The 24,674-nt window shown below is 40.9% G+C and overlaps 1 protein-coding gene across 39 annotated transcripts in view; it reads left to right on the top strand.

Annotated features, from left to right (window-relative positions):
* The window catches only part of RIMS2 (regulating synaptic membrane exocytosis 2), a 433,065-nt gene that overhangs the window by 299,998 nt on the left and 108,393 nt on the right, over nucleotides 1-24,674 (top strand). For 29 of the 39 annotated variants that reach the window (XM_048508147.1, XM_048508154.1, XM_048508146.1 and 26 more), the window contains 8 exons: nucleotides 4,549-4,614; nucleotides 5,196-5,303; nucleotides 8,717-8,788; nucleotides 10,130-10,192; nucleotides 14,916-14,990; nucleotides 19,130-19,207; nucleotides 21,322-21,495; nucleotides 22,616-22,725. In XM_048508147.1, coding sequence (XP_048364104.1) covers nucleotides 4,549-4,614; nucleotides 5,196-5,303; nucleotides 8,717-8,788; nucleotides 10,130-10,192; nucleotides 14,916-14,990; nucleotides 19,130-19,207; nucleotides 21,322-21,495; nucleotides 22,616-22,725 — 746 coding nt within the window. The remainder of the gene's footprint in view (nucleotides 1-4,548; nucleotides 4,615-5,195; nucleotides 5,304-8,716; nucleotides 8,789-10,129; nucleotides 10,193-14,915; nucleotides 14,991-19,129; nucleotides 19,208-21,321; nucleotides 21,496-22,615; nucleotides 22,726-24,674) is intronic. The other 10 variants (XM_048508180.1, XM_048508177.1, XM_048508182.1 and 7 more) reach the window with 3 other exon arrangements.

Here is a 24,674-nt window from a genome sequence, read left to right as displayed (position 1 = left end):
GGCATAGGCAAATTAGAACATTGTTGATCCTTTGAAAGGAAGCAAGAGAAGAAGATAAAAAGGCCAGCTATGGAATAGAATTCCTGAGTTCAGAGGATGGAAGATACCTTTAAGGGAGGGGTGTGGCTCAATAGTAGAGCATCTAGTTGCAATGCACAAGGCCCCTAGTTCAGTTTCCAGCATCTGTAAAAGTCCTACATTTGAGACCTTGGAAGGCCTCTGCCAGATTGAGAACATGATACTGACTTTGATGGACCAGCTGTCTGAGTCAGTATGAGACAGTTTCATAAGATACCCTGCCAATGGAGAAGATGCTCTCATTTTGTAAATATTTTGGACTTTAAAGGACACAACCAGAATCTTGATTGTCCTGGAAGCAAACAGCCAACCTGTTAAGTAGTTTCAAAATGGTTACAAATGTGTTCAGGTCATCTTATGCTCACCAACAGTCAAGCTTCAGCAGTCTGAATCAGGTGACGTTTCTAAATCATGACTGCAGCTAACCAAGGCATGACTAGAAGCCAGTCCTTTAGTAGGTGACTAGCTGGTTCAGTTGCGAGAGTCATTCATTCTGAATTTGAAGGAGTAGGGTGGCATCAGCTTTTGTTCATCCTTCCTATAAAACAGTGATAGTGAACCTTTTCGGGACCAAGTGCTCAAATTGCAACCCAAAACCCACTTATTTATTTTAAAGTGCCAACACGGCAATTTAACCTGAATACTGAGGTTTTAGTCCTGTGTGAACCCGCTGCTCTGCCCTGTGCTGCTCCAGCACCTCCACCCCACCCCTCTGCCTCCAGTCCACCTGCTTGAGCAGAGGCCAGCCTGCTGTAGCCTCCAGCAAATCCAGCATGCACCACTCTGTGCCTCTCTAGCATCTCTGCCTCCTCTGCCTTGTCCCCCCCCCCTCAGGCAGCAGCCACCTGGAGCACAGGCACCAGGCCAGCCAGCCAAGTCCTCCCTGCTTGCCACAAGGCATTGTGCCCAGCAGCCCAGGCCAGCCTAGATGTGTGGGGGGGATGGGGTGATTTTCCACCCCTCCACATGACAAACTCTGTGTGCGCGTACCCACAGAGAGGGCTCTGAGTGCCACCTCTGGCACTCGTGCCATAGGTTCGCCACTACTGCTATAAGAAATCAGGTGTTATTAGCTAAGTGCACATGGGTGGGTTTCAAGACAAAGGGTAATGAAAAAACTTCTGCAGGAGCACTTTTTCAGCATTGTTATCTATATATAAATATAGGCATTAAGAAATCATACACAGAAGGACGGAACATTTCCTTGCTGAATCATGGGGACCCAATCTCAATGTTTCCAATGGGCTTAGTGTATCCTTCAGTCTGATATTCACGACTCGTAAACTTCAATAAAAATTTAATTTCAAGCCAAAAAATCAGCAACAGTATAGTGAATGTTGTTAGAGGGATCTCAAATTGATTTGTGTGTAATGGAGGAAAAGTGGATGGAGAACAAGGAAGAAAGTAAACGAGCCATGTCTGAAAAATCTGATAACCCACAGAAAATTACCTGCATAAACAATAATGTGCACTGCTGAGTGCTCTGATTTCTTGAATAACAGTGGACCATAGTATGGCATATTCTATCTTGACAAAACCAGGATATACTGAGATTGCATCCCCCCAAGGCAAACCAAGTCCAATGGGAAGACAGAGCTAAAAGCCATAAAGTGTCTCTTGAGACTAGCAAATCATACTGCATTCCTATTTGGATTGTGGTAAGGACTACTTGATCTTCCAAAATAAGAAATCCTTGAAATGACAGGCTACTACTTGTCCATGACAATCCCTCAGTCTTTTTCCCCCCCAAAGCACCATAAAAAGTCACCTTGGTGGAATTACTACTGATTTAGAAAAAAACATTTTGTGAGAGCTGTATAAAAATTAGATGACTAAATAGTAGGGTGTGCATTCATTAGTTGCTCAATGAATCAATTCTAAAGCAAAATGTTTGACTGTTTGTTAAATTTTGCATCTACTTTTGCTCCCCTACACTGATTATGTATAAATCAGTTCAAACATAAGAACATTTCCATCTTTCTTTGACCTCAGTATCAAATATAAATATTGTTCCAGTGTTCTTCAAGTTAATACTGACATTCTGAAGTGCATTAAGGAGCAAATTTAATTATCTGTAGTCCTTGTACAAAAATCATAAACATATTTACACAGGTGCATATCTGCCAGAGGGACATGTGGGGTCACAGGTTCCCGGGTGCCACCCATTTGATCACGTGGGGGCGTGATCAAGCAGTGGTCAAGGATCAGAAGCCTGCATGTCCCCCTGGCAGGTACCGACACACCTGCTGGCAGCAACTGGTGCCAGGATGTGGCAAGCCCCTTGAGAGAGGCAGGCAGGGCCTCTGATGGAGGTGGGGGGGGAGCAGCCGCCAGCGCCAAGCCAGGAGCCTGCCAAAGTGTGCCTTTCACTGAGCCCGTGGCAGACTCCTGGCCCACTGCCAGCTGCTGCTGCCTGCCGGCCCCCCCACTCAGTCAGAGGCCACACCTGCCTCACTCGAGAGCCTCAAGTGAGGCAGGCGTGGCCTCTGATTGAGGTGGGGGGTGGCAGTAGCTGGCGCCCAGTGGGCCCGCAGCAGGCTCTTGATCTAGTGCTGGCTGCTGCCACCTGCCACCCCCACCTCGTTCGGAGGCTGCGCTTGCCTTGCTCAAGGCTCTCGAGCAACGCAGGCGCGGCCTCCAAACAAGGCGGGGGGCAGCAGCAGCCAGCCCCGGGCCAGGAGCCTGCCACAGGGCACTTCTTGACTAGCTTGTGGCAGGCTCCTGGTCCGGCACTGGCTGCTGATACTTGCTGCCCCCTTCCAATGGGGGACATGGGGGGTTGCCCCGGGTGCCATTTATTGCCAGTATGCCTCTGGTTTTACATACTTCTAAACCCACTGATTTTAGTGGTCTCTGTAGAGGATTCTACTGCAGCTTATTTTATCATGTTCATTTTTGTGTTATTAATCACTCGTAGTGCTATAAGATGGTACATAATCAGCTTGTTCAATTATTGCCACGTTGATAAAAGATGAAATCATTATCTTTCCTTTTTTATTGTATATAACATGGAGTGAATTCAAATCCTGATTGAAGGGATTAACTATTTCAGAATCTTGTAGTATACTTTTAATGTAGCTATTTACTCAGGAGTAAAAAAATGTTAATGGAAAAAAGGATTTGGGGAGCACAAATTATTTATTTATAGTTATTTTCTCACAGGGACTCAAGACAGATTTTACAAAGTGAACCAGTACAATCACAAAAAATGGGACATTCAATAATGAATGCATTAGGATTCTGGACATCTGGAACCACCAGAGAGAACTGATGCCGAGCAAAAGTATTCACATGAAACATTAAGTGGTATAGAAATTACATAAGTAGGATCCTACTTACAATAAGCCAAACACAAATGATGGACCACAGTTCTTAATCATTTATCCAAGCAGGTTTTAAAAATGACTTTGTACAGTGCAACACAATTACCTGTGCAGAAAAGCCCTCTTGATTGGTCAGTTTTGCATTGTTTATGGAAAGCCAGGAGAGCGAAAGCTTTCCTGATCTCCTCAGTCAGGAGCCACAATGGAGAAAGAGTGTGTAGAAGCAGTAGTTGATTTTGCCTATTTGCATATTGGCATCTGCAGAAGCCCCTGCTGACTTGAGCAAAGTTGTCATGATGGAACGTAGGAAGAGATATGGTCCCAGAAATAAGAGGGGCCAAGTCCATGAAGGGCTTTGTATGTGGTCGCCCGTACCTTAATCTGAGCCCAGTAACAGATGGGCAGCCAGTGGAGCATCTGCAGAAAGGGAGTAATATGTACGCTCTGCTTAGCTCCCATTACTACAGCATTCTGATACATCTTGTGTGTCACAAATGAGGGATGTGTTTATACCTGTTGGCTGCATTAATTCAGCTACTAGGAGTGTCTGTGATAGGCTTAAACTCCCCTGTTTGCGCTGGCATTGGGGTATGAAGGATATCTAAAAAGTGTGTGTGTGTGTGTGTGTGTGTGTGTGTGAGAGAGAGAGAGAGAGAGAGAGAGAGAGAGAGAGAGAGAGAGAGAGAAGTGCTGTCAAGACTTGATGGTGACCCCATCAAGGGGATTTCAAAGCAAGTGATTGAGCAGAGGTGGTTTGCCACTGCCTTTCTCAACAAAGTCTTCCTTGGAGGTCTCCCTTACAAGCAGTGGCCCTACTAAGCTTTCAAGATCTGATGAGATCAAGCTGTACCATACCGCCTTCCCTCCCACCTCTCATAGTACCGTAGGACAAAGATGTCAGTTGAATCTCTAGATAATAACGTCATTAGCTTTATGGAATGCTGGAGTTGTTCATTGCTTTATGGATTGCTGGCCTGATCACCACTTTTGTGAAGATGATCGTTTGACCAAGTTTTCTTTGTTTACGGACCACTATAGCTACCCTGTCCTCATGTCATCTTCCATTCAGCTTTGTGTTTAGTAGCAAATGTTAGTTTGTCTTCATTTTATTGTCTTATTTTTGTTTTTGTTTCTGCTATGCTTTCAGTCATTATCACACTCTGCCTTGGTCCCAACACACTCAGTCCATTGGCGCCCATCATAGAGATGCAAGGTATCTGATTTCCTGTGTGTGACTCTATCTGTATAAATGCATGTCCCTACTTTAACCTGTGTTTTTACTGCACACTATTCAGAAGAATGGAGTGTCACATGAATGTTTTCATTAGCAAGCAATTAGAAGTTTATTGGGTATTAGTTTTAAAAATACATTTAAAATGTATACTTTTGCCAACAAGACACATTCAATTGCAATTGTTGACACATTTTTAAAACTTAAAAAATAAAGCAGTTATTAATATTTTGGGTTTAAGCTTCCAATTAGATCTAGCTAGTTCCTGGAAAATATACACCCCTTGAGCAGGTCTGAAGAGGCAACATACAAATCTTCTAAATAAATACATAAATTCTGTTTTGGAAATAATTTGCAAGAGCCATAAATTACTTGTATGCATTATCATGCTGTATATCACACAATTGATTTAATTGTCCAACACCTTAAATTTCATTTTGTCACCTCTTCTATGTTGGTTATTCATTTATAATTGTTACTTCTGTTGTCCATTGAGCCTAAAAGGCACTCATTTTGTGTGTATTCTCATGTTAGCTTCATGTTCATCCCTTGTGTTTTGGCAGCAAGGATCGCTCAATGTATCCTATCTTTTGTGAAGATGCAATCAGATTGCTTCGATCCCGTACGATGTGCCGTACCTATTCTGAGGGTGCTTACTATGAATTTGAGAGGTATAATACATATGTTGTGTTTATTTAGCCCCCTATATCAGATATAAGCAGATATAAGCAGTTGTTTGTGTTTAATGGTACATTTAAAAACAACATTGAACTGTACTTGTATAGCAAAAATATTATTTGTTAGATGGTTGCACTAAAATCATAGTTACAGATTTACTTTAAAATTAAGGGGAAATAATTGTGTATTGGCCATATCAAAGTGTAGTAGTTAGAGCTGCAGGTAGTTTTCAATAATGCTTTATCCATGTGATAGATACTCTGCTGGAAAACAAATTGAAATTACCATCTGTTGCTTGGAAAAAAAGTTGTTGGATTTCTATTATTTTTCTTGAGCACTAACATGGATATACACAGTTACTTCCTTTGATCATAACCATTGATCAAATATGACATTAAGTGTAAGATAGTCTTTGGTAGGATGAAGTAGAGCAAGGTGTGGATCCTTCTGCCAAATTCCACTTTCATTTTCTGGAAATCTTTCATATTTATTTCTTAGGTATACATTTATTTTGGCACCACTGTTCTCACAATATTGATCTTGTCCGATTGTAATGTTTTAATTTTAATTAATCTTTAACCTCGATGTTCCCTTTGTCTTAATCTCTGGGTTCTAAAATATGTATAATTATGGCTCATTTGTTTTGATCCAGTGATGCCTGTGGCAACATCTTAATGTGAAACTAATTTCTTTCTTTTAAAAGTGGCATAGGGAAACCATTTCTAATATCAGGAGAATATGGGAAGCTGGTTTTAATGCATGGCTTCCCTTCAGAAAAAGCTGGACTAATTCTGTGGGACAGTCTTTAAACAACTTAAATATGACAGCTGTAATCCTTCTAGACTCCCAAAACTTAAACTCCTTCAGCCCTGCAGGAATTATATCTCTCTCACACCGTCCTGAGACAGATCATAAATACCTGCTAATCTTCCTCAAATCATCAAGGAAGTGGCCCTAAGTGGTCCTTAGGATTGTACAACCAGTGATTTTGGTTACAGTGCCTCTGTGACTTATTGAAGACCAATTGCTGACCAAATCGTCAATGCTTGCTTCATCCCACAAACTGGTGTTAATGTGTTTGCATCAGGTGTCTAATTTCCTCACTGTTAATCATTCGCTACACAAGAAAAGAAAAACCCTCATGCCTCCACACACTACATCAAAGCCCAGAGAACAAAACTTCCTGGTTTCCTGGAGGTTGTGCCAGAAAACTGTGGAGAGCCACCATGGTGTAGTGTTGGTCCAGGATCTGGGAAATCCAGTTTCAAATCCCCAGTTGTGTCATAGGTCCCTTCCGCACATGCAGAATAATGCACTTTCAATCCACTTTCATTGCACTTTGCAGCTGGATTTTACTGTGCGGAATAGCAAAATCCACTTGCAAACAATTGTGAAAGTGGATTGAAAGTGCATTGTTTTGCATGTGTGGAAAGGGCCATAGAAGCTTGATGACATTGGGCCCATCACATACTGTCAGCCTAACCTACCTCACTGGGTTGTGAGGATAAAACGGAGGAGAGGAGAATGCTGTAAGCTTCCTTCCCATTGGGATGAAAGGCAGGATATAAATAAAATAAAATAAACTCCTTTATTTTTGCCTGGCACTTGTGCCATAGCTACAGTATTTGTAATAGTAATAACCCAGGCCAATTCCACACGGGCTCCCACAGCAGCTGCACACCAGCATATATGATGCAGGTGTGGCCCTGGGCCTGATTGCACGCTGAGGTGCCAGCGGCTGTGGCCCGTGGAGGCACTTCCATGAAGTGCCTCTGTTTTGTTTCCCCACACTTACCTTCTCCCCCTGCAGAGCTCCGCAGGGACAAGGAGACACAGCCATGCTGCCCGGGGGTCGAAGGGCAGCATGGGAATGTCTTCCCAGTCCCTGTGGAGCTCTGCATGGAGAGAAGGCAAGTTTGGGGAAAGCAGGAGGTGCCTAAAAGCAGCGACTCCAAATTGGTGCTGTTTGCATGGTGCCAGCTGGGAAACGCTGTTTCCCAAAACAGTGTTCCCCCGCCAGTTGGGGAGGGGGGAAAGCATGGTGCTGCCTCGATGCTTGTTTTGTAAACCGCCCTGAGCCCTTCGGGGGTAGGGCGGTCTATTAAATCTAAATAATAATAATAATAATAATAATAATAATAATAATAATAATAACAACAACAACAACAACAGCACCCCTGGAACAGTGGTTTTACGGTTGCAGGGGCGCTGTTTTTGGCCCCTGTGGAGTTGGCCCCATACTGTTAGGGAGGGCAGTCACTTTAAAGATGTTTTGTGCAGAATGGGCTCATGCCTTGTCTTCAAGACGCCTTACCTGCCATTGCAACCTGAATATTGTGGGTTCAGTCCTCATAGTCAGTTGAAACCAACTCCAGTTCTTGGACTTTTTCACCATTCAGTTGCTACATATAATACTAATCATACTCCTATTACAAGCAGAATTGGAATTAGGGCAGTCAGTATTCTTGCAGTGTGAACACATTATTGAGTTCATGCATACAGACTATGATACAGAAGACAGATTACTGAGGTTTGGTCTTCTCATTCCTTGCTTATTGTGGAGAAAACCTGTTGTCTGCTTTGACAGCAACCTTTAATCCTTCAGTCTAAAAGTCATCTCAGCAGAGAGTCAAAGGGTCCTGCAATAGAATTTTAAACTTTGACTATCCTCCCTCTCACTGCCCTGAACAGTGAACCCACTGGTGACTGTTATGCATACAAGGAAATGAGCAGATGAGGTGCTCATCCCCTAGGCATTTGGCACCAAAAGTCATAATTGGGCATTTCTCTGCTCCTGTGCACTTAATTGACTGTCACAAGCAGGGGAAGAGTCACAAATACCATAATGATGGAATAAGTTTGTGGAATTAGTTCAAATAGATCAGGGGTAGGGAACCTTTGGCTCGAGAGCCGCATGCGGCTCTTCTGCCCTTGCACTGCGGCTCCACGAGCCGAGCTGCTGGCCCCATCCTTGCCCGCCCTGCAGGAAGCAGGGCGGATGCATCCATGCGCTTCTCAAAATGAGCGGAGTAAAAGGTGAAAAAACCCAATATATACGGTGTTATCTTTATTTTAAATGTCAAAAATTATTTGCGGCTCCAAGTGTTTTCTTTTCCCATGGAAAATGGGTCCAAATGGCTCTTTGAGTGTTAAAGGTTCCCTACCCCTGAAATAGATGTTATTGGCAATAGAAAATTTTGGTTATCAGTAGCATCCTCGAGTTCTTTATACTGTGTTCTTCTGCCTGTAGGCATGCCTAATGTTTGCTGGACTGCATTCCATTGCAGCAAAAGAGGAGTATCAATGTTGCATAACAATTATTCTGTGATGGAACAAAAACAATCACAGTGCACCTTCGGCAATACTAAAATGTTTGAAAACTTTCTGCTGTTTATTTCATGTTCAGGAGGAGTAGGCAGGAGGGAAGAGTGCCTAAAACATATTTTGATGACACTGATACTTCCCCCACTCCTGAAAGGTATTTTGATTTATACAGTAGATATATCATTACCATAACACTTTGTAGACGAATTGTAGAAGAATTATTACCATAACACTTTGTAGACGACTTGTGATAGAAATTTGAAATAGTCAAGGGCAATGACACAGGCAGCTCAATCCACAGGGGAGGAGTAGATGGGCAGAAACCAGTCACGGCACAGTCCTACCAACTCCAAAGGGGTTCCTTGTGGTGCAGTATGCTAAAAAGGAGAAGAAACTTACTGGTTGAGCTGTGAGCCCCCTATACAGCCCAATGGCATAAATTGCTGGAAATAAAATATTTCTCCATATTGCCCTGTTAGGCCCCTCTGCTCCTCGTAGGGGGTCCTATTAGTGATCCCTGGCCCAAAAGTGATCAGGATGGCCTCTACAAGGGCCAGGGCTTTCTCAGACCTGACCCCTACCTGATGGAACAGGCTTCCCAAGGAGATCAAAGCCCTGCAAGACTTGGTTACCTTCTGAGATGTATCTTGGGAGTGTATTGGATGCCTTGGACTCTGTTAAGGTTGCCATTCTCAAGGTGGGCCTGGAGTTCTGGAATTACATCTGATCTCCAGACCACTGAAGTGGCAACTTCAGAGGGTGAGCTCTGTGATATCACAGCACCACTGAGCTCGTTCCCTTCTGCACTCCCTAGGCTAGGGGTGGCTAACCTATGGTGCTCCAGTTGTTCATGGACTACAATTCCCATCAGCCCCTGCAGCATGGCCAGTTGGTCTGCTGACGGGTTGATGGGATTTGTAGTCCATGAACATCTGGAGCACCATAAATTGTTCATGGAATTGTAGTCCATGAACATCTGGAGCACCATAAATTGGCCACCCCTGCCCTAGGCACTGCCCCAAAAGCTCCTAACATTTCCCAAACTGGAGCTGGCAAGCCTAGACAATGTGTATGCAAAGCACCTGGAAAAGGGGAGGGAAGAAAGAGGCACCAGTGGAGGTAGACAGGAAGATAAGTTGTAAGATGCAGCTATTTCAGATTAGAGTGTTATTTGGTTATTCATATTTCTATTGTAGTCCATCAATACAGAAAGTCCCATCAAAAGCACTGGGGCTCAGGAAAAAAAATGTTAAAAAATAGATTTAAGCTGCTTACAATGATTGAATTCTCTTGATTTATAAAGGATAAAAATATATGTGTACTTATTCTCCAAAAGGGTCTAATTTTCTCAGTGAATTTTAAGATTCCTTGGACATGATATGTGAAAAATCTTGGAACGAATTCCAGATTAGTAAAACAAAAACTATTTCATGAAAATGTTACTATGAAAAAATTCATCTTTATAACATATTTTTATTTTAACTGCATTATAAAGGTATTACAATGGTGCATATTCATGGGCAGATCATGTAGTCAATGGTTCAGCTGAAAATTATGGGTAAGTAAAGAGTGTAGTGTTATAGTTCTATAGTTAAAAACTTATAGTTTAATTATAGCGTTATTTTATTACAGTAATGGGTGTCATAATATTTTATTTTAGGTTTTATTTTAACCTTTCTCCTTTGATAAAGCCCCTCAGGCTGAAGTGGATATTATGGTTCACCATCAACACTTTTCCTTGTGCCTGTACCAGAGACAAAGTTATATTCTTTGGATAGACAAAATGTTCACAAGACAGATTTATTACTGACTAGGACAGCTTATGATTTAGCTATTACTCATGCAATTTATATTACAAAATAACTATTTTATTTAATTGATCAGAGTAACAAAGTAGCTACGAGCTGAAGATTATTACACATTTATGGTTAAAAATCTTAGAAGGGCTTAATGTAGTTGTGAATAGCAAAGTAGATTTACTTTGTACTGTTTCTGAGAGGGACAAACCCAAACCTTGCTTATCTTCTAATTCACTGAAGTTCCTAAAGACTCTCTTATTCATCAGGCTCTCTCCTACTGCCTCGCCCTCAAAACCCACTCTCCCACAATTCCCCCAGTTGGTCACTAGTAAAACTTGTTTCCCTCCTAACATTCCACTCTTCTTTCTACCCCAAATCAAAGGTGATTGGCCATCACTGAAGAAGGCAATTCTTCCTTGCCCATCACAGGTGTTAATAACCAGTAGGAGAATTTTTTTTCACTGATCCCAAAAAAGTTTTAGCAGATTCCCAGTGTTTTTCTTTTTCTAAATGTCTCTCGCTTTCATCTTTGAATAAAAGAACACACACCTTTGAGTGTGTGTTGAGTAAAAGAACACACACACTTACAGATGTGACCTATCTGTGTAACTTTATACGTGTGTATATACAATTGTATGTATAATCTTTCTTGAGGATTATGTTATATTCCTCCTTATGGTCTCTGTGCAGTCTGACATAGGAACTTCACATATGCAGGAAGTTGCAGAAGGTTCCCCATCCCTTTGGAATGCAAGGCAGATTCTTCTTTGCAATTGTATTTGCTCATAGGTCATATGAAAAGGAAGAGTGCTCTCACTCCCCTTAGTTCTCTGTTCCTTCACCATGAGAAGAGGAACCATTAGAATTAAAATGAAAGGGAAGAAATAAAAAATAATGAAAAAAGCTAGTGGAAGAGGACAGAACATTTTAATCTCTGGTAGTTTATTTTACACTATCATTATGGCTGCACTGACCTGGATGTCCCAGACAAGCCTGACCTCATCAATTCTCAGCAAGATTGTTGCGGTCAGCAAATGAAAATCTATTGGCCCAAAAGAGGTCCAGCTAGCCTCAGCCAGGGCTAAGGTGGAACAACCTGGTGGAACACTCTGTGGGACTTATTGTAATTCCACTGGGCCTGTAAGACAGAATTGTTCCACCAGGCATATGGTTCAGGCAGGCACAATATTTCATATTTTGGCCTCCCTTTTTCCCACCCAGCTTTAATTCCCTCTTGTATTTTAGTTAGTATGATTTGGTCTCCATCTGATTTAGATTATTTTTTAAAACTTTTAATTGCTTTACTGTATTTAAACATTGTTATGAGTCACCCTGAAGGACAGCATGTGAAAATCATTATTATTTAATTGTGTTTAATATTACAGTTGCCAGTTCTTTAGTTGGTTGTTGGCCTTTCATTACAATTCGAGCCTCACCCAGAGGCCTAGGCTGTTGTAATGTGTTGGCATAGTATTTGTGCAGGTTTTTGTTGTTATTATCCAAATGGCTTCAGCCCTGCTTATTACTTGAATGGGAGACCACTAAGGAACATCCACTCTTACCTCTTACCGACAGGAACCAGTTTAGTACCAGCTTACGATCTGGGACATCTAGGTTCATATCTCTAGTTGACCATGAAAGTAATTGAGTGACCTTGGCTCAGTTAACATTCGTGTGTCCTAACCTATCTCATTGAGTTATTGTTAGATATTTTAAAAGCTGTGCAGTATACCACAAAAGTTGTGACATCTCTGCACAGCCCTTATCCCACTGGATTGTATCTGTTAAAGTACTATTATGAGAACTTTTCAGTATCCTTGCAAGTTCAGTATCCTTGCAAGTTCATGCTAAAACCACCGGGATTTAGGCATCATTAGCTGCATCTCTTAAGGATGGGCTCCATTGAGCCAGAGAAAAGAGAGGGGAAGCCCTGCTGCTGGCCTTCCCCCTGTCAAAAGTGGAGTGGGTAGGAAACAGGAAGCTCCCCCCCCCCACCCATCCCTTCAGTGTTCTCTCACAATGCCTGCTGAAGGATCTCTTTTTAAAGTGAGTTCCTCAAATCTACATCTGACTTCAAGTCTGGTCATACACTGGTGATACAACATATGTCAGGCATATTGTGTAGCTACACATTCAGTAAAGGAAATGGGTGCCTGTCTCCCTCCTCACATGGCCTGTGGTTAGAAGCAACACTTGAAAAAAAGGAGCTCTTTCATGACTGGCCTATTTGTGCACAATTCCCATGTATAATTACACAAATGACTACTTGAAAAACCTCAGTTACAGGTATGTGCACCCTGTTTTCATTTGTAATCCACAATTACCCATAATGACCTGTTGGGATGGGCTGGGACTACATCAACATTTATTAATAAGGAATCTTTTATCAGCCATTCATAACTGTAGTAAATTTAAATAATATGTTAAAGGTGAAAGAGTGGTAAATATACCTCAGTTGTTTATGTGAATTTTTCTATATAGGATTTTAACTGTAAAGTGTTTTGTAGAAGATACAGTTTGGAGACAGTGAACCTGAAGGAGTATAATATATATATTTTCCAACTGGCAATAAAGCCATTGTGCGAAAAAATACACCAGGCTCTAAAAGACTAATCCTCCCAGGGAAAAAGACATGGACTGGGGCATATCTACAGGAAATGGCAGATGGGGCAAACACTGACCTTGTGCCCCCCAAAAACATCCCAGCTTTGCCAAGGAGGCAGCAGGGTTCCTGTGGAGATGAGGAGCATTCTCCCCATCTCCATAGGCACCCCCCATTTGCAAGCCAGTAGGATGCTTAATAGGCACATCCTTTCCCATTTGCAAAGCTGGATCCCATCTTTGCAAAGCCAGGGAAGCCATCAGGGTGTCTGTGAAGTTGTTCTCCCCCCTCCCACATGCAGAGCTGGATCCCAGCTTTGAAAGGAGGGGAAAACTGTTGACTCACTAGAGAGCTGGCTCACACAAGGAATAGAACAGCCCTACAAGGACCCCAGAGCTTTAAGCAGTGTTACTAGCTACGTGAGAAGGACTGTGGAAGTTGTAGTCCAGTTGACCCCTCTTTGCTTGGGAAATGGAGCCCTTTGGACTACATCTTCTAGAGTCCTTCACTTTAAAGAGTGAGTCATCTGAAACATGCTGCTCTTTTATATAGTAGGATACACAATGGAAAAAAGGAGAATCTATATATGTACAGTGGCATATATAAAACACATATGGGAATTACATGGATGCTTCCTTAATTTTAGTTCCTAATTATATAAATCTCACAATATAACAAATTCATATGAGCCATAATACTAGGGTTATCACTATTTATAAATCCAAGTCTTCAGGTTAGGAGAAAAAAATTGCAATAATTTTGTAGTGGTGGTAGGCTTCCTTGTGTTATACCACTATCTTCCAGTTCTTGTGACATTGTTCAACCTATCTATTTTTTAAAATTAGAGAATAAAAAGATGGGGAAGATATGAATATCTTTAATACATCCATATATAGCATCCATTACATATATATAGCATCCATCCAATACATCCATTATAGCAGTTACTACACTATTGTTGTACAATGTACACACAGTACAATTAATCTTAAAAGCCATAACCCAAGTCTTCTAGTTACAAATTTGCTCTGTATTTAAATAAGCACTTAATTTGCTACTTCCCAGAAAACTTAATATTCAAAATGGCTTGCATGTTTATCTTTTTGCTTTAACACAGATATTTTATATTTAACTGTGACATATCATACCTTGCATAGCCACAACTCTACTTTTGGCAAAGACTGTTGTTTTCAATATTGGGCTAAGGATGATCTGGCCACAAAAATTATCTGTCTCAAAAATACCACTGTGATTCAGACATGTGATCTACGTTGTACCCTAACAGTAACAAAATCAACACATTTCCTTATTGATTTGTCTCTGGTATCCTCTAACAGTGTGGAATTTCCCTCACTTATGGAAGAAAGATCCCACTTAACTTTTCTATTTCCCACTTAACTTTTCTATTTCCAGCAACGATTAGAGGTCCCCTCAGATAACGTAAATAATGTCATCTATAAATTATCTGTAGATAGTTTTATTTAATTTTAATGTTACTTAAGATATAAATCACTTACATATTTATTTAGTTACATGCATGAAGGGAATGGTTGACAGAGAATCATACAGCCAGTGAATTGTTATAGCAGGTAATCTTTGTGACATTTTTTCTGGAGTTTTTTAAAGAGATGGCACCTTCTATAATAGATGACATAAATCAAATGTTTATGCAAATCTTGCATATCATTTAGCCTTATACAATGCCTGAATGTTTAGCAGTATATTCTAATTAAGTTAACAATAATAATTTGAAATTGAAATCGGCTGTTCTCCATTATTTTATTTTTTTAATTTTGTTCATCTGTGCATACCTGAGCATTTTTGTAATTGTGGTTATTGATGGCATGCTAACGAAGGATTTTGTGTCTGTGACCAAACAGCAAAGTCCCAGTAGGTAGTAGAAGAATAGCATATCCAAGGATTGAAATACAGCAACCTTCCACAGATACTGACAGGTACTCCCAGTAGACAGTGACTTGTGTATGTTTATAGCTGTAGCTTCTAGGCATTCATTTGTTTTGTCTTCCCCTTGTGATCAGTGCCTCTAGAAATAGAAGAAATATTTATGGTCATTAAAAACTCCATGATCATGCAGCATTCCCATTTTTCATTTCTTTGTCACAGAGACATATTTATTACTTTTGATTTTTCAGTAAATTACACTTTGTCAACCTGATCATTGCAATTGTGCAATGCTTGTGCAGTAAAATAAATACCATGCATGAGAAAACAAGTAACATCTGCACTGAAAACAATGAATAGTCTAGTTTCATGTATCTTTGTGGTTTCCTAGTGGCTCATTGTAATAGTATTCAGTGGACTGGATCCAGCTATTTTTTTTCTCACTCTCTCACGTAATTCCCTTTCCTGCAACAGATTCTTTTGTGAAGGCCTTTTGTCCATCTATTTCCTGTGATTCCAAGGGACATCATTTTTTAATTGTCAAAGGCGACCTCCTGTCTTTTGCACCGCTGAAAAACTGGTTCAATCCAACTCATTACATTTAAGACTTTCCATGTTGATGCAGATTAATTACCATATATATATATTTGCATCTAGGATCCTATTGTCTATTTATGTGATACAAACCAGCTAAATTGAAACTACAGATTTTACTAACAACAGTAAGATTGTGATGTGAGACAGATAACTTAGGCATCACAAGGCATTTTAGTTTACACATCAGCTAACATATTTAAGTGCTCATGATCAATTTAGTCCTCTGAAACTCTGCCTTTTTATTTATTCTTCCTTAAGAAACTGAAAGCATTTTTTTGTGCATGGAAGAATAATGTGTTCAGAATATGATCACAGTGACAAGTAAATAAGATTTGTATTCTTTCCCAGTATAGGACAAAATATGGTGAAGTAAGAAGTAAAAGTTGCCAAACATGATAACCCTAGATCTCAGAAGCTAAGCAGAGTTGGACCTGGCTAGAATTTGGATCAGTGACCTCCAAGGACTACCAGAGTTGTGACACAGGCAGTGGCAAACCACTTCCAAAATGTCTCGGGCTTTGAAAACTCTAGGGGTTGCCGAAAATCAGCTGTGTCTTGATGGCACCTATGTACACAAGAAGTGAAAATAAAATTAAACAATCTGGTTGGGTCCAAGGATTTTTTCCCCATTAAATGAAGAGTCTTCCACTGAAGGAAGGAGGCTCCAACCAAAGGAAGAAGACTTTTTAATTTAATGTAAATGTGTCCAACTCATTGTTTATAATGCAAAAACAATTACAAAACAATTTCAATTTGAAAACTTTTAAAACTGAAGCTGTATTTTTAAAAATTTTAACTTCACTTTCAGTCATTAAATAAAATCTTACTTTTATGGCAAAACCATAATGTTATTATTTCAGGGAAACAATCATGTATGGCCGTTTCCGCACGGGCAAAATATGACGTCGTCGCAACGGAAAAAGAAGCGTCAGGCGAGGCGTTCGCCGCAGCTGTGAATGCGAAGTCGCGCCGTCAGCGTAAACGCTAAACCGGCGCGAAGCGGTGTATTCAGAAAAGCGGCTTAAAACCACTCTTTTTTCCCCATGTGGCGCATCGGCCTTTTTCGTCGCGAACAGCATACGGGCTGTCGTCAAAAAAATGGCGTCCGGACCTGCTGCGGCTTAAGTCGCGCCAAACGCAACATCGCGAGGAGCCGCCGCTTCCGCAGCGCTTCCGTGCGAACCGTCACATTTCTGCGGGGCTGCGGACGCCCGCAGCTCCGCCTGTCTGTGTGAACGCTTTTTTTGGGATGCGTCGCAATTTGCGACGTCATCGCGTCGCTGCTTTTGGCCGTGCGGAAACGGCCTATATTTCAAGGAATAGCACAACCACAAATTATAAACTGAAACTAGTATGTAAAGTTTTTGGGAAAGTATATGGGCCACACCTCTTGAAATGATTCAGGCAAAGCTGACTGAAGCATGGAAGAAAAGGCCTGCAGGATTTAGACCTTCTTATGGATTTCACCCCCACCCCCCATCCCCATAACTGGCATTTGCTTTTTGTATGAAGCACCTTTGTCTCCTCCTTCTTGTCCATCATTTGTAATCCAACAAGTATGATAATGTCTTTTTTTTAAAATGTACTTTTGTAACTGTACCTTCATGTCAGAAGCAAAACAATACATAGGCTTTTTCACATGCAAACTCCTGTTAATTCTTTTTGAGCGGGGACAGTGATATTCATTGCCACATGATGATGTCACTTCCAGTGCAACCTGGAAGTGCCAGCATTGGACCAGGATGATGCTCTAGCATTGTTGTTGTTGTTGTTGTTGTGTGTGTGTGTGTGTGTGTTAGCAGAGTAGAACAGAAGAGATTCTCAGTTGCTTTTTTATATATGAGTTTACTAACTATAAAGGGATGATTTCAAGGAATAAAAAATAAATCCTTTCTTTCCTGTTATACATCTACATTACTGTAAGTTTGGTTACATCTTGGTACCTCTCTGCTGTCTTGTGGCCTTGGTCGTGGTGGTGCTGGTGTGCTCAAACAAAGAAACAGAGTTAACTTTATAACTTCAGATGTATGTGCTCACTAATGTGTAAGCAATGGCTATCTCACTGACCAATAGCTAATTAATAGATCAGGTCATAAACAGTGACTTCAGCAACTTGTTTACATACAAATAAGTTAACCCTTTTATAACTGAGTTGTGACAGTCACTTAACAAAATCCCAACAAGCACTTACCCAGAAACTCTATGAAAACCATAAAGTTTGGAGACAAGCACTAGAGCAGTGATGGCGAACCAGTGCCCAAATTGCAACCTAAAACCCACTTATTTATCGCAAAGTGCCAACATGGCAATTTAACCAGAATACTGAGGTTTCAGTTTAGAAAAAATGGTTGGCTCCAAGGCATGTGTTACTCAGGAATAAGCTTGGTGGTAGTCAGTGGCTTTGCTTTGAAGCAACCGTGCAACTCTTCCAACGGGTGAATCACGACCCTAGGAGGGTTTACTCAGAAGCAAGCCCCATTGCCAGCAACTGAGCTTACTCCCAGGTAAAGGATCGCACTTTAGTTCTTCGCATGAAAATCAATGGGGTTTAACAGCGCTTAACAGGGTTACCTACACTGCTTCCCCCAAACTAGGTCTTAGGTTTAATGCTAATAATTGAGCCCAGCGGCCCAGGCCAGCCTAGATGTGTGTGTGGGGGGGGACTCTGTTAGCGCGTGCCCACAGAAAGGGCTCTGAGTGCCACCTCTGGCACCCGTGCCATAGGTTCGCCACCACTGCACTAGAGCATCATGCTGGAATTGACATCATTGTGCAGCCATGAAGACCCCCACCTCCAAATAAGCACCTGTCCCCCCTCATCTCCCATCAGTTGCCAGACAGCCCTAACAATACAAGCTGAAGCCATGCATTAGGAGCCTATAAAGGGGGCTGCTGTTCTGCTAGCACTGATTCTGAGCAATGTTGGTATGAAGTGAGCTGCAGCATGGAATTTTATTTCCGCTGTGCGGAAAGTGCGCCCCTGCACCGGCAGGAATTCTGCCGGTGGAGCGGTGGGGGCCGTTTGCACAGGAGCATGCGAGCGGCCCCCACAGAGGCCGGCGCAGGAGCCGCCTCTTCCCTGTCCCTCTCCCACTCACCTCGTCGCCTTCATCGCCCTGCTGACCTCCTAAGACCCGCCCACGCTGCCCTCCGACCTCCAGTGGGAGAGGGACGGGGAAAACAGCGTGTTCCCAGCGGTGCCGTTCGCACCGCATCGGCGGGAACGTGCTGTTTTTCCAAAAACCTCCCTCCAGGAGGGAGGTTTTGGGAGGCGGCCTGACGCTGCCCTGGGGGTGGAGGATGGGAGCCAGGTCGGCGCTGCTGCATTTTAGCAGCGCTGCCTGTGCAAACAGCTCCCTGGGGACGGCGTTTTTGCAGTCCTCAGGGCGCCATAAATGGCCCGTGCAGAAAGGGCCAGAGTTTTGCAGAGTAGCTCTTTTTGTATGTTTCTGTGATCAAAGGTAGCATATTGTCACCGCACGAATACATGGCTTTCTTTCAAAAATAGCTTCAAACCCTTCCCTAAGTTTTGTCTCAGCTAAGCAACAGCTACTGCAAGCTGACCTTTTTTTTTTTTTGATCCTTGATTTTAAAGAAGTGAATCAGTGGATGTTTTGGCAGATCAAGCTTCCTATTCAGAAAGTGAATTTATAGAGCCAGAAGAAAACATGAGGTAATCTTTGTGGCTTTGTCTGAAGCTAGCTATACTTCCTCTCTGATATTAGTGCCCTTGTAAATGATGTGTGCCAGTGTAGTGTGTCTGCTTGTTGAGCGCTTTAGATTGAGCCTGTTGGTGGCTGGTATTATTCTGAACATGTCTGTGAGGCTGTCACATACCCCTGCACGGAAAGCACATAATTAGCATGTTTCTAAATCGATGTCATTAAGGAATTTAGCAAAGTTCTGCGAAGCAAGTTCGCTCTGTTTGAAGACATTTAAACAAAAGCATAAGGTATTGTATATTTCTTCAAGATAAACCCTACTGAAATGTAAAGGAAATATGTAGCATTCTTTGCTGGTTTCTGTCTGTATCAGTAGGACCCTATGAAACAGCTTCATATAAGTGGAGTTTAGGTCAGTGTTAGTTAGTAAACCACCGATTCTATTCCACCATCTCATTTAATACTCAAATTTGGCCTTCTGTGGAATTTAGGTTGCTGCTGATTGCTGCACTATTAAACCAATAGCTTGTAAACCAATAAAAATAATTAATGTATGCACAATAAACCAATTGAGGCAATTCTTGAAACTTCAGTGGAGGACAGAGACATTAATGAAAATGAACATACAAACTGGTATAAACAGTTTCGCTAGTTAATATTTTCACATGTCCATAGCCATCCATGTATAATATAGAAAAATCCTACGATTATTTTAAAATATAGTGTATAATAAAATTATTCAAATGGTTTTATACCAATGGTATTCACTCTGCAGATTGCGAAGAACCACATTAGCAATTCATTCAATCAAAAGAGCTACATGACTGCTATAGGTCCTGTATGTAATAATATATAAATATAATATAACTCTGTTAATTACCAGAGTATTCTGAACATGCAAGATTGTTTTTCTTACCACTATAGGGAGCCCTTGTTTATCTGGAATGAGGGGAAAGGCTTGAAAGTCAGTTAACAAAACAGCCTGCAAGCTTTTGAGGTCTTCGGGGATCTGTTAGATGTTAAAATGTTAAAAAAAAAACTTCTCGCTATTAAAAGTTCCCTCCCAGTTTTCCTCTAGTTCTGCAGGAGAAGAGATTGTCAGACCCTCTCTCTGTGCTAATTTTTCTCTTTGCAAATCATTTTGTTTTATGGGTTAGCATTAAACTGTGATATGCCTCATTCACCCCCTCATTCAGCCGCATATATTGACCCAGCCTCATACACAATGCCTTTGCATTCTGCACAACCTTGATACAATAACCAAGGAGAAGTTGTGTTGTGTATTCAAAGTAGGACTGTTAGTTTTATCTTGGGCCCTTAGCAGTGCTGAAATTATTTCAGTTTCTGAAGTGTTCGCATACTTTCCTGGAACACTGGGAGGCACCATGGGAAATAGTTCCCAGATGAACTACAAGTGGCATATCGAAGAGCACATGTGGCTTCCAAGCCAGTTAGGAAGCATAATTGTTGTATACTATACTATAGTTGGATAACTCTGCAAACTGCCTTTTCTTTGCATTCATGTATATCCTCTTAGAATACTGGCACAGTAGCATATTTTATCCACTTTGTTGAAAAATGCAACTAATATCACAACATAGACTATACAACCATTTTTTGTTGCAGACTTAGATCAGCTTCAAAAGATTTTACTGCTTTCTAAAGTTATGGCTGATGGCTCAAATCAGTATACTGTAAACTGCAAACATTATTTGGGAATTGCCTTGTTTGGATGCACTAGTTCTGATGAAATATGCAGTCCTTAATGACTACAGTGTCAAGCCACGTCATTTATTCTGTGTCAGCAGACACAGAAGAAGTGACGTGGCTTGACATTGTCAACCAAATCTGTTTTTGTAAAGATCCTGTAGGGTCTTCATAAAATAATAACAACTTCATTTTTTATGCAGAATGTGCCAGTGAACTGTGGCTTGTTTCATTACGGAGCAGTTTAAAAAATTTCCATTAATTCTCCAATAAAAACGATATGTCAAGCATTTTTTTAAAAAACAAAAATGTTATAAATGTACTTAACGTTGATCTTTTCCAAACCTAGAACGGCATAATGCATAACTACAGATAAAAGCTAAAGGTCAATTGAGCTGCTTTTTGACTAACGTTACAGGAAATGGGAACCTAGACTACCCTATCAAAGATCCAGATCAACAGAACAACGTCCTGTGCTAGAGCGGACCAGCCCCCGCTCTCGATCCACTGAGCGTCCTGACTCAAACCTCATGAGATCGATGCCTTCATTAATGACTGGAAGATCTGCCCCTCCCTCACCTGCCTTATCGAGGTGAAACAGACAATCCAATCAGACTAATCTCGCCCCACCAGCTCACTTCTTTATTTTCCCTGAAAGCTCAACAGTATTGCCTTCCATTATTGGCTGGTCACTAGTAGCCGTAGATACTAACCCCGCCAGCGTCAACACACTATTTATATTCTACTAAGGATATAATGGTGTGGATGTCATTATAATTTGTTTACTAACAATAATTAATGATACAATTAATTACATTTGTTCTTGTGATTTCTCATTTATCAGGAATCCTGGGTGATTTCTCACACTACAGCACCTCATAACTGTCATGTACTTCTCTTACAGAATGAGAAATTTTATGTGATCATCTGACATCACTTATGGAATAATCATCATAACATCAAATGAAACTTTTTTTAAAAAAACAGTTTCTTAAATTTAATCGTGCTGATTTTATGTATTAACCACTGTTTTAATCACTGTTTCCTCTGATTTGCTGTGTGCATGTTCTGCATTGTTTCTGTTTCAGTAACGTATCGTATTCATAATCAAATGGTATTGAAATAAGTACACTGTCTTTACAAAAAAAATCAGTGAAAACAGCCACCAAAATTGTCATTTTGTCTAAATCAGATTACTTTCTAGTAGAGTACTGTGTTTCTTTACTTTTTAAAAGTGAATTATGAAGAAACAAATTATGACGTTATTTCTCCATTTCACTCATTGAATCTTACATTTGCTTTATTGCCTGTCATCAATCTTGTACCTCAGTAAAACATTGGAATAGTATGTTAATTGAATTCTGAAACTGTACATATTTCCTGCTAAACATGAAAGTATAAAACACATGCATACAATTTTTCTCTGTGTATCGATTTCTACATGTGTTAATGCATCTGTGTGCATTTATACCTTTTCATAGAAAATTAGCAGATGCAGTTATGTAAGCATGTTGTGTTTAGTTCCTTTGTATAATTTTGGTTTTTTTTCACCCCAATAAATGTTCCTTGATCAATAACTATGCTCTTGTAGCTGTCACAATGTCAACAAAAGTCCAACAGTGCACAAAAGCCATTCATCATTTGTTAGTTCTTCAGATAACGAGTAAGTTATATTGCAGTTGACTTGGTTTCTCTTAATGTGTATCCTGTAGGTCTCATGCTCGCACGGGGTCTGTCCAAACAAGCCCATCAGGTACTCCAGTAGCAGGACGCAGGGGGAGACAGTTGCCACAACTCCCACCAAAAGGGACACTGGAAAGAAGTAAGTGAGCTTTTTAATGCATAGAAATATTAGTGCTGAAGTTTAAAAGAAAATTGGAGGCTAATATTTGCTGTAGCTTTAATTTAAAACGGTTGAATCTTATCAGGTTTTAAACCAGGATTAAGCAGTTAATGTATTATTATATTGCCTGATGCTTTTCAGCAACTTTGAATGCTTTATGTTAAGCTGTGAACATTAATCAACATCATCACAATTATGAAAGCAAATGTGTGAATCATTATCAAGTTTTATTTTCACTGCAGTCAGTAGCAATGTCAATACCCCAGGCTTGTTAGACTTTTATCTGTAAAGGCCTGTCACAGTGAACATACTGTAAGCTGCCACATCATGAAGGCATAGTCCCCATAATTTCGTAGGAAATTAGAATTATGTATGACAGTGCTTGGCATAACAGGCATATGGTTTTTCTGTTTTGATAACAATAAAGACATTTGCACAAAAATAACGATTGAATTTGGGGGGCCCACGTATATTATTACTCCAGGAATATATGTTTGAGCAATACAAAAGACAGACCACAATTAGGAGTGCCTGCATGATTAATGCTGTATATTGTAACAATTGTTTTATTCTATGTAGAACTTTGCAGGAAGGTGTTCATTGGTGCCTGCTCAAAAAAACCCCCAAACTTATGTTGGGTGTTAGTATATCTAACCATATAGTTTGCCCTGTAGCTGCCCTTGCTGATACCCCCAGAAAAATAGCCACATTCTGAGAACTTTGCCTGCTATGTGTGTCACAACACCATTATGCCTATCTGAAATACATTCTCACAGCTGCATCAGGATATCCAACAGATGGGCTGGAGCCAGTGATCCATCAATTGATGGTGCTTGATAATGATAGATCTTCCTTGCTTTTCTCTCCTAGCAGCAACATCTTCTAGGAAAGTTGATTCCCTGAGTAGGGGAACCTGTATGGAGGAACAGCCAAATGGATTGTGGGGAGTGGTGGAATTGCCCCACCTGCTTCTTCTGCACTGATAGGAAGAGGAAATTATTTCTTTCCTTTCCTTCTTGCAGTCTTATGGGACACATGACTAGTACTTCAGAAGGGTCCGACAATCCCAGGAGTCAACTTTCCTGGGGTCGGAAGGGAATGCTGATAGAAAGGGACCACAGAGCAGATCCAGCCCATTGTAAGAGACCTGACTAATGGAAGACAGCTAATCAGATCCTGGCATCCCCTGACATAAGTTGTTTTGGGCTCCAAGTCAGAGTCAGTTATGTTTGATCAAACTGTGCTTTCTTGTGCTAATTCTCCTTTTAGATTTAAAAAGGAAACCTCTAGAATAATGAAGGCAGAATATGAAGTATGCTTTCAGTATTGATACTGAGAGTATAGAGACATTTCCATGAAATGCAGTTTATTGCCCAATTGAGCATTCATCCTCTACATGAACTTGCTGGAGGTTTTATCTCCTGTGCTTTGCTTCCCTTTTCTGATTTACATTTTTCCCTGGACAGTGGAGATGAGGTAGAACCTTTTGAAGGTTTGTATACGAGGGAGGTTTGTTTTCTGCTAGAAGCAGAAAATAAACTCTGGCATAATGTCAGAATCAGTGAAAAGGAAATATTTTTCATCTTACTCATGCGTATACATTTTAAATTTTACATTATGTTCTTTTTACAAAAGCAGCGTTTTTTACTTATCAAATGCTTTTGATAAATGTCATTACTAAGCTGTATCTCAGTATCTCAGAAGGCTTAAGAAGCTTTGGAGTTGGATGTAACTACTATGCAAATGACACCCAGTTTTATAATTCATTATCCAAGCATCCAGTTGCATAAATCTTGGTACTGAACTGGTGCTTTGAGACTGCAATCAGGTGGCAAAAGCCGAACAAACTGCATCCAGACAAGACAGAAGTAATGGTGGTTGGGAAGGCACCAACAGCTTGACTGCTGCCACAGGGAACTTACGCTGCC

This window comes from Sphaerodactylus townsendi, linkage group LG09 (genome assembly GCF_021028975.2).
Source record: "Sphaerodactylus townsendi isolate TG3544 linkage group LG09, MPM_Stown_v2.3, whole genome shotgun sequence".
NCBI lineage: Eukaryota > Metazoa > Chordata > Lepidosauria > Squamata > Sphaerodactylidae > Sphaerodactylus > Sphaerodactylus townsendi.
This window is presented reverse-complemented; position numbering and strand designations above follow the sequence as displayed.